The 11293-nt window shown below is 42.5% G+C and overlaps 1 protein-coding gene across 1 annotated transcript in view; it reads left to right on the top strand.

The window, feature by feature from the left end:
• CLU (clusterin) overlaps positions 1 to 3408 on the top strand; it is a 40922-nt gene extending 37514 nt beyond the window's left edge. Inside the window, exons 6-8 of the mRNA XM_056563752.1 lie at positions 264 to 490; positions 2638 to 2804; positions 3153 to 3408. Coding sequence (XP_056419727.1) covers positions 264 to 490; positions 2638 to 2804; positions 3153 to 3165 — 407 coding nt within the window. The 3' untranslated portion in view covers positions 3166 to 3408. The remainder of the gene's footprint in view (positions 1 to 263; positions 491 to 2637; positions 2805 to 3152) is intronic.
• Positions 3409 to 11293: the final 7885 nt, after the last annotated feature.

Below are 11293 nucleotides of genomic sequence, written 5' to 3'. Positions count from 1 at the left end.
ATGATGATGATGTAGATGATGGTGATGATGTAGATGATGGTGATGATGATGTAGATGATGATGATGATGTAGATGATGATGATGATGTAGATGATGATGATGATGATGTAGATGATGATGATGATGATGATGTAGATGATGGTGATGATGATGATGATGTAGATGATGATGATGATGATGATGTAGATGATGATGATGATGATGATGATGATGATGATGATGATGTAGATGATGACAAAGCTGGGACATCTCTCCCTGTCCAGACTGTATCAGGAACGATCAAATGCAAGAAAAACTGAAGGAGAAGTTTGAGGAATCCGTCCGTCTAGCTGAGAACTTCACCCGGCAGTACGATGACTTATTACAGAGGTTCCGGGAGAGGATGCTGAACGCAACCAATGTATTAGAAGACCTGAGTCAGCAGTTCAGATGGGTGTCCAAGCTGACCAACCTCACCGAGGACAAGAACGGGATATTCCAAGTGTCTACAGTGAGGGAACTTCTTATGTATTCAAGACAGTATTATAGTAGTTATATTCTTGTATATAGGAGCAGTATTATAGTAGTTATATTCTTGTATATAGGAGCAGTATTATAGTAGATATATTCTTGTATATAGGAGGCAGTATTATAGTAGTTATATTCTTGTATATAGGAGCAGTATTATAGTAGTTATATTCTTGTATATAGGAGCAGTATTATAGTAGTTATATTCTTGTATATAGGAGCAGTATTATAGTAGTTATATTCTTGTATATAGGAGCAGTATTATAGTAGTTATATTCTTGTATATAGGAGCAGTATTATAGTAGTTATATTCTTATATATAAGAGCAGTATTATAGTAGTTATATTCTTGTATATAGGAGCATTATTATAGTAGTTATATTCTTGAATATAGGAGCAGTATTATAGTAGTTATATTCTTGTATATGGGAGCAGTATTATAGTAGTTATATTCTTGTATATAGGAGCAGTATTATAGTAGTTATATTCTTGTATATAGGAGCAGTATTATAGTAGTTATATTCTTGTATATAGGAGCAGTATTATAGTAGATATATTCTTGCATATAGGAGCAGTATTATAGTAGTTATATTCTTATATATAGGAGCAGTATTATAGTAGTTATATTCTTGTATATAGGAGCAGTATTATAGTAGTTATATTCTTGTATATAGGAGCAGTATTATAGTAGTTATATTCTTGTATATAGGAGCAGTATTATAGTAGTTATATTCTTGTATATAGGAGCAGTATTATAGTAGTTATATTCTTGTATATAGGAGCAGTATTATAGTAGTTATATTCTTGTATATATGAGCAGTATTATAGTAGTTATATTCTTGTATATAGGAGCAGTATTATAGTAGTTATATTCTTGTATATGGGAGCAGTATTATAGTAGTTATATTCTTGTATATAGGAGCAGTATTATAGTAGTTATATTCTTGTATATAGGAGCAGTATTATAGTAGTTATATTCTTGTATATAGTAGCAGTATTATAGTAGTTATATTCTTGTATATAGGAGCAGTATTATAGTAGTTATATTCTTGTATATAGGAGGCAGTATTATAGTAGTTATATTCTTGTATATAGGAGGCAGTATTATAGCAGTTATATTCTTGTATATAGGAGCAGTATTATAGTAGTTATATTCTTGTATATAGGAGCAGTATTATAGTAGATATATTCTTGTATATAGGAGCAGTATTATAGTAGTTATATTCTTGTATATAGGAGCAGTATTATAGTAGTTATATTCTTGTATATAGGAGCAGTATTATAGTAGTTATATTCTTGTATATAGGAGCAGTATTATAGTAGATATATTCTTGTATATAGGAGCAGTATTATAGTAGTTATATTTTTGTATATAGGAGCAGTATTATAGCAGTTATATTCTTGTATATAGGAGGCAGTATTATAGCAGTTATATTCTTGTATATAGGAGCAGTATTATAGTAGTTATATTCTTGTATACAGGAGGCAGTATTATAGTAGTTATATTCTTGTGTATAGGAGCAGTATTATAGTTGTTATATTCTTGTATATAGGAGCAGTATTATAGTAGTTATATTCTTGTATATAGGAGCAGTATTATAGTAGTTATATTCTTGTATAAAGGAGCAGTATTATAGTAGTTATATTCTTGTATAAAGGAGCAGTATTATAGTCGTTGTATTCTTGTCTATAGGAGCAGTATTATAGTAGTGATATTCTTGTATATAGGAGCAGTGTTATAGTAGTTATATTCTTGTATATAGAAGCAGTATTATAGTAGTTATATTCTTGTATATAGGAGGCAGTATTGTAGTAGTTATATTCTTGTATATAGGAGCAGTATTATAGTAGTTATATTCTTGTATATAGGAGCAGTATTATAGTAGTTATATTCTTGTATATAGGAGCAGTATTATAGTAGTTATATTCTTGTATATAGGAGCAGTATTATAGTAGTTATATTCTTGTATATAGGAGCAGTATTATAGTAGTTATATTCTTGTATATAGGAGCAGTATTATAGTAGTTATATTCTTGTATGTGGTATACAGTATATTGTTGTACACAGGGGGCAGTATTATAGTCGTTGTATTCTAGAACTACATGATTTAAAATAATTTCCTCATTCCAGGCATATTCCAGTACAGGAGGGGAACCATCTGAGACCACTGTAACAGTGAATCTTTTCGACTCTGAGCCCTTTACCTTCACCGTACCCGGCGATATCCGCATGGAGGATCCAAAATTTGCAGAGCTGGTTGCTGAGGAGGCTTTGAAGAGATTCCGGAAAGAAGTCATGTAAGATTTATTTCACAATTAGAAAATGTGCAACCTGCAAGCTCCTTATAGATTCTGTAATAAACTGCAGAGATTATGGGATATCAGGCTGTCCAAAATAGCCCCAAAGTCCTTTCCCCCAAACACAGTGGGGCTCTGATGCACCTCTTTCTAGGTGAATCTACAGTTATAGCAGCCAGAGGGGTTGGCACCCCAATCTTTGGTGGATTTGCCAATTTTGGTTGTGTGAATGTTTTGGGGGAGTCCAGACGTGTTTTGTAGAATATGAACACTTATTCACCTGAAATGCTTGGTTTGAATTATTGATTACGACAACCTCTGACCGTCTCTTTGTTTCTCTCCCCGCAGTGAGGCCGCCTGATAGGATGGATAGTCGCACGCTTGCTCCCAATGCCTTTTCCATCCCAGTAGAGCTCAGCGCCTTTGCTGTTCTGCGCCTGATCTCCGATGATTCCTGGACAGTCATCTATATAACTGTCTACTTCCAGCGCTAATCCCCGGTCTTACTACTGTTACACTATTACTACTGGATCTAAAGTTTGCTGCTTTTTTTATGTAGGGACCAAAAATGTAAAAATAAATAAAATGAAATAATTAAAAGGAACTTTTGTGGCTTCTTGTGTCATCCATTGTAAAAAATATTATGTATTAAATGGGTACTCCACCCCTAGACATCGTATCCCCTATCCAAAGGATAGGGATAAGATGTCTGATCGCTGGGGACCCCCGCAATCTCAGCTGCTGCACCCCAGACATCTGGTGCATGAAGCAAACTTTGCTCCGTGCCGGATGACCGGCAATGCGGGCCGGAGGCTCGTGACATCGCGGTCACACCCCACTCATGACGTCATGGCCACGCCCCCTCAGTGCAAGTCTATGGGAGGGGGCTTGGCTATCATGTCATGAGCGTCCGGTGCGGCACCCGACCCTCTAAATGGATGCTGGGTGCAGCAGGGAGATCATGGGGGTCCCCATGTATCCTTTCGATAGGGGATAAGATTTCTAGGGGCGAAGTACCCCTTTAAGGGCATCACCCTCTCCCCATTGCTGCTTCAGGCCAAAGGTACACGGCTGTATCACCTGTAGTAGAATCATTGACCGGCTATGGTGCTTACACTACATACAATACACCGCCATATGCTACCTGCATATATTGCTATAATGTGAGTAGGTACAGTGTTAAAGAAGCACTCCGATGATCTGGGAGCTGCTAGGAGAGATCTGGTAGGTGATGATGTCATCTTGTAGTCCACAGGAAGTCAGCTGACCCAGGACTGGCCACTTACTCCGACATATTATACACTGTGATTTTCTGTGGGTCAGGCTGGTGATCACATGACCCAGTTACAGTAATGAAACGCATAGATGCAGCTGTGCTGGAATGAATCAGATGGTGCTGTAGGACTAGTGATTGGTGAGTGTACAAGATATGGGCAGAAATACAACAACAAAACCTAAGGTGATGCTATATAGAATATTTATATGTTCCTAATTCATCCCTAATTATATTTTACCCGATTGTTCACACAGTGAATACTGAGGCTCCAAAATTCGCTTCTATCTGCAAGAAAAAGAATCCTTTCATTTTTGTGGATTTTTCTTCTTTTTTTATTGAGCATTTTTATGAATGTCTCTTTTTAGAGCATTTTATGCGGCCTTTTTTATGCATCATATGAACCTGGTTGAAGCGTAAGTAAAAAGGCCATATTGTGTTGTCACGTAAGGGGGCAATTATAAAAAGTGGGCGGGGTTTAACAAAAAGGTCATAAGCCCCATAGATTTACTAAAATGTGTGAATAGGTGTGAATTGTAGCTGAGATGACGCTTCCATCTTTTGTGAATTTCGGAGTCTCACGGATATCCACAGATTTACTTCTTCATAAATTTTCGAAATCAAATGCATCAGGATTACACTTAAATGGCACGGTCATTAAAGGGGTACTCCGCTGCTCAGCGTTTGGAACAAAATGTTCTGAATGCTTAGAGCCGATGCTGGGAGCTCGTGATGTCATAGCCCCGCCCCCTCATGACATCATGCCCTGCCCCCTCAATGCAAGTCTATGGGAGGGGGCGTGACGGCTGTCACGCCCCCTCCCATAGAATTGCATTGAGGGGGTGGGGCGTTACATCATGAGGAGTTGGGGCTATGGCATCACAAGCTCCCGGCACTGGCTCTAAGCATTCAGAACATTTTTTTCCAAATGCTGAGCACCGGAGTACCCCTTTAAAACTAATTTTTGCTATTGCACTCCTTATGGTTAATAAAAATATCTTTCTAATGTACTGGTTTTCTATGTTTTATTTGTGTTAAAAAAAGCTGCCACTAGGGGGTCTCCCTACTTGTCCAGAGCACATTCCCCCCCATGTCTTGCACAGACTTTGGACTCCTGCTGGCCTGGCAAAAGTCCAAAATCAGGAAATGCAGTCTGGAGTGCTGAGGGGGGTGTGTGCAGCCTTAGCCAATCATAGCTCATCTCACAATGAACTGCTCTGGGCTGTGTGCGTTCCCACCTGGCGTATATGCAGCGTGTTTCACGCTGCACAAAATTTACAGCGGCAGCGGGAAATACGCTGCGTATTCTTCGCTCACTATACACAGCAGCCCTATGTGTGTAGTGAGTTTTGGAGGCGGAGCCACGTGTCACAGTTACACAGGCACACGGCCCCACCTTCAAAACTCACGACACACATAGGGCTGCCACTGGAAAGCCCTGTGTGTATAGTGAGCGAGGAATACACAGCATATTTACCACTGCCGCCGTAAATTTTGCACAGGTGGGAAAGCACCCTAAGGGAGGAAGTTCTCCCCTGTATGGCTTCAGATGATGTCACGCCTGCTGGGGAACGCCCCCTTCCCAGTCTGTGAATCTAACTGAGTAGAAAATACAGAGCAATATCAAGGTAGAAAACTAAAAAATAATAAAAATAAAGGCCGGGGGTGGTTTATCATGATGGGGGAAGTGACTTAGGAGGATGATAAAATTTAACAAGATCATGAGAGGTACCGTATATACTCGAGTATAAGCCGACCTGAGTATAAGCCGAGACCCCTAATTTCAACCCAAAATCCCAGGAAAAGTTATTGACTCGAGTATAAGCCTAGGGTGGGAAATACATCATCCCCCCTGTCATCATCCAGACCCGTCATTAACATCCTCATCATCATCACCTGTCATCATCCCACACATCCCCCCTTCATCATCCCCTTGTCATCATCCCACACATCCCCCCTTCATCATCCCCTTGTCATCATCCCACACATCCCCCCTTCATCATCCCTTTGTCATCATCCCCACCCCCCTTCATCATCCCCTTGTAATCATCCCACCCCCCCCTTCATCATCCCCTTGTCATCATCCCCACCCCCCTTCATCATCCCACCCCCCCTTCATCATCCTCTTGTCATCATCCCACACCCCCCCTTCATCATCCTCTTCTCATCATCCGCCCTCAGTGGTCTTCAACCTGCGGACCTCCAGAGGTTTAAAAACTACAACTCCCAGCAAGCCCGGGCAGCCATCGGCTGTCCGGGCTTGCTGGGAGTTGTAGTTTTGAAACCTCCGGAGGTCCGCAGGTTGAAGACCACTGCGGCCTTCGACATCATCCAGCCCCCTCTCACCCCCCTTTAGTTCTGTACAGTACTCACCTCCGCTCGGGGCTGGTCCGGTGCTGCAGGACTGTCCGGTGAGGAGGTGGTCCGGTGGGATAGTGGTTCTGGGCTGCTATCTTCACTGGGGGCGCCTCTTCTCCGCGCTGCGGGCCCGGAATAGAGGCGTTGCCTGGACGATGACGCAGAAGTACGTTGGCAATGAACGTACCTCTGCGTCGTTGTCAAGGCAACGTGACTATTCTGAGGCTGGGCCCGAAGCGCTTAGAAGAGGCCTCCCCGGTGAAGATAGCAGCCCGGAACCACTATCCCACCGGACCACCTCCTCTCCGGACAGTCCTGCAGCACCGGACCAGCGCCGAGCGGAGGTGAGTACTGTACAGAACTAAAGGGGGTGAGAGGGGGCTGGATGATGTCGAAGGCCGCAGTGGTCTTCAACCTGCGGACCTCCGGAGGTTTCAAAACTACAACTCCCAGCAAGCCCGGACAGCCGATGGCTGCCTGGGCTTGCTGGGAGTTGTAGTTTTGAAACCTCTGGAGGTCCGCAGGTTGAAGACCACTGCGGGTGGAGAGTTCACTCGAGTATAAGCCGAGGGGGGTGTTTTCAGCACGAAAAATCGTGCTGAAAAACTCGGCTTATACTCGAGTATATACGGTACTCTATAAAGATGGAAACACTCTCTAATCTATTGGCATCAGATTAAAGAGTTGGAGTAGCTGAGGAGATTATTATATAGTGGGAACAATGTATAATAACCTGTGATTTATTGGTTCAGATATTTCTATTCTCTGGAGTCCAGTGGGCGGTCTTTTTGAGTGACACTGTCCACGGGACTCCAAAGAATAGAAAGAGCAAGGATTTCACCCAATAAATGACAGTATTTTCAGCTCCTCCTGCTCTATAATACGATGCTGATAGATTAGAGGATTTTACTTTTATAATTTTTTCCAGTGTATTTTGAGGCTTAAAACAACGCTTTATGCCTCAACCTACATCTGTTATGTCGGATCCTTTTCCCCCACCGGATTACACTAAATTATAAGGGAAAACTCTTGACAGCTTAAATTTTTTTAACATAGTATATGTTACTTATATTGGATGTAATACATATATAACTGTCTTTTACCAACATAAAAGTGTAAATTTTACTTATTTTTAGCTCCTTATTTTCGTTAAGAACTTGTAAGTTAAGACCTGATATGCAAAAAAAATGCCCATAATTGTCTCCTGATTCCTCTGACTCTCCTGACAGGAGGTTGTGTAGTCTTCACATTTTTAAGTGTGGTGTTGTCTCAGCAGCTACATGGCTCCTTCTTCTCTCCTGACAGGAAGTTGTGCAGTCTTCTCATTGTCAGTGTGGTGTTGCCTCCATCTTCTCCCTCTCTCCTGACACAAAGTTGTGTAGTTCTTTCATTGTCAGTGTGGTGTTGCCTCCATCTTCTCCCTCTCTCCTGACACGAAGTTGTGTAGTTCTTTCATTGTCAGTGTGGTGTTGTCGAAAGCTTTTCCCTCTCTCTTGAGACAATGAGTCATCCTCTGCTGTCTCAGGAGGTGTTGCTTGTCTCTAAGCTCATGCCCCGCCCTCTAAGTGATGTCACCACCTCTGACCACCCCTAGTCTACACAACCATCCCTGTACACATATATATATATATATATATATATATATATATGGCGTTAAAGAGGATCCAGAGACATTACAGAGGATCCAGAGATATTACAGAGGATTCAGAGACATTACAGAGGATTCGGAGACACTACAGAGGATCCAGAGACACTACAGAGGATCCAGAGACATTACAGAGGATCCAGAGACTTTACAGAGGATCCAGAGACATTACAGAGGATCCGGAGACATTACAGAGGATCCAGAGACATTACAGAGGATCCGGAGACATTACAGAGGATCCGGAGACATTACATAGGATCCAGAGACTTTACAGAGGATCTGGAGACATTACAGAGGATCCGGAGACATTACAGAGAATCTAGAGACATTACAGAGGATCCAGAGATATTACAGAGGATTCAGAGACATTACAGAGTATCCAGAGACATTACAGAGGATTCAGAGATATTTCAGAGGATCCGGAGACATTACAGAGAATCCGGAGACATTACAGAGGATTCAGAGATATTTCAGAGGATCCGGAGACATTACAGAGGATCCAGAGATATTACAGAGGATTCAGAGACATTACAGAGGATCCGGAGACATTACAGAGGATCCGGAGACATTACAGAGGATTCAGAGAGATTACAGAGGATCCGGAGACATTACAGAGGATTCAGAGACATTACAGAGGATTCGGAGACATTACAGAGGATCCAGAGACATTACAAAGGATCCAGAGATATTCCAGAGGCTTCAGAGATGTGTATATTTAGGTTACTGTGGGAGTCTGGAGGTGTAAGGATTTCTACAGCTGGGGTGGGAAGATAAGATCAGGTCCGGACTCGAGTCTGAGGTTTCGGTTGCCGCGTTTGGAACCACAAAGCTTCAAGGTGCAAGAAAATCTCCTTGTTGTGACAAAGGCCACTTGGAAATGTAGAAGATCTTATTTCTTCATCCTGGCCAATGAGTCTGTGAGGAGGAAACTGAACACCTCGCACCCCGCCGGAGCGCAGAGGAGCCGACACAAGGAGGAGGGATCGTGTTCGGAGCCGAATCTGTGAAAAAGCATCAGGTATTCAGGGCTTTGTATATGAATAAAGATGAGGACACCAGAGACACCGAAGCCTCGGAAGGATAAGGATCTCAGGCGTTTACACAGGAATCGTTCAGAAGAAACTCTGGGATTTGTTTATTTATTTCCTTATTTGGAGCAGCATAGACTTTATTAAGAGAATAACAGAGGTTCTTGTGTTTGCCTTGTACTTACCCTTTTTAGATGATATGGCAGGCATGAGTGTTCAGCCATTCTCTTTGCAACTCCATCACTGAAATGATTTCCTGATGCTGCCTACATTTCCATAAATCTTATGGCTTTGCAGAGAGAAGGATGTGGAGTCTGATCAGTGCACCTGGTCATATAATTAGGCTGCTGGTGCTGGAGGACACCCCAGTGAACTGATGAGACCCCCGAGTGGTTTGGGGTCAGTTTTATTATGTGCACTTTTGATGCATTTTCTATTCATCGTGCATTTATAGAGAAATATTGCCATGAGGAGGTTGACCTGTAATGAGACACAGCCTCAGGGAAGGTATATAACTACTATATATCCTGATTCCATAGAGATAGCAGCAGTATACAGATAGAGCTGGAGGGGAGGTGTATAACTACTGTATATCCGAATTCCACAGATAGCAGCAGTATACAGATAGAGCTGGAGGGAGGTGTATAACTACTATATATCCTGATTCCATAGAGATAGCAGCAGCAGTATACAGATAGAGCTGGAGGGGAGGTGTATAACTACTGTATATCCGAATTCCACAGATAGCAGCAGTATACAGATAGAGCTGGAGGGAGGTGTATAACTACTATATATCCTGATTCCATAGAGATAGCAGCAGCAGTATACAGATAGAGCTGGAGGGGAGGTGTATAACTACTATATATTCCGATTCCACAGATAGCAGCAGTATACAGATAGAGCTGGAGGGGAGGTGTATAATTACTATATATCCTGATTCCACAGATAGCAGCAGTATACAGATAGAGCTGGAGGAAGGTGTTTAACCCCTTAAGGACGCAGCCCTTTTTCACCTTAAGGACTGAGCCCTTTTTCGCAATTATGACCACCGTCACTTTACGAATTAATAACGCGAAAACACTTTTACCGAATATTCTGATTCTGAGATTGTTTTTTCGTGACATATTCTACTTTATTTTGGTGGTAAATTTTCGTCGTTACTTGCATCCTTTTTTGGTGAAAAATCCCCAAATTTCATGAAAATTTTGAAAATTTAGCATTTTTCTAACTTTGAAGCTCTCTGCTTGTAAGGAAAATGGATATTCCAAATAAATTTTATTTTTCTTCACAAATACAATATGTCCACTATATGTTGGCATCATAAAATGGACATATTTTTGCTTTTTGAAAAAATTAGAGGGCTTCAAAGTAGAGCAGTAATTTCCAAAAATGTCATGAAAATTGCTAAATCTGAAGGGACAGATGTTACAGAACTACAACTCCTAGCACGCCTGGGCAGTCAAGGCATGCTGAGAGTTGTAGTTTGGCAACATCTGGAGGGCTACTGTTTGGGCACAACTGTAACAGTGGTCTCCAAACTGTGACCCTCCAGATGTTGCAAAACTAAAACTCCCAGCATGCCCAGACAGCCTTTGGCTGTCTGGGCATGCTGGGAGTTGCAGTTTGGCCCCCCTAGTGGTTGCCACAGTAAAGATCGATTTACTTTCACTTTCAATTCCCCCCCCCCCCCCCCACTGTTGATTCCCTACCTGAGCAAAGATCCAGCAGGCTCCACCGAAGATCCCAGGTCCCCAGGCATCTTCTCCTGCAGGTACGGCCTCCCTCTTCTTCCCCGAGCCCCTCGACATCCAGGGGCGTGCAGAACGGGGGGTTGCCATGGCAACCCCCTGTCCTGCGCTGCCATTGGTCAGAACTCCGTTCTGAGTAATGGCAGGGGATAGGAGGAGATCGCAGCTTTGCGATCTCACTCCTATCCTTTAGGCTGATCGGGGCTGTTGCTGACAGCTCCGATCAGCCCTATTTTCCGGGTGATCGGGTCACCAGAGACCCGATCAGCCCGGAATTGGAGAAAATCGCATGTCTGAATTGACATGCGATTTTCTCCGATTGCCGACATGGGGGGGTCTCAGGACCCCCCTGGGCGATGTGCCAGGGTGCCTGCTGAATGATTTCAGCAGGCATCAGGCTCCGGTCCCCAACCGGCTAGCGGTGGGGACCGGATTTC

This window comes from Hyla sarda, chromosome 3 (assembly GCF_029499605.1).
Source record: "Hyla sarda isolate aHylSar1 chromosome 3, aHylSar1.hap1, whole genome shotgun sequence".
In the NCBI taxonomy this organism is placed as follows: Eukaryota; Metazoa; Chordata; class Amphibia; order Anura; family Hylidae; genus Hyla; species Hyla sarda.
Note: the sequence above shows the minus strand (reverse complement) of the source record. Positions and strands in the feature narration are given on the sequence as shown.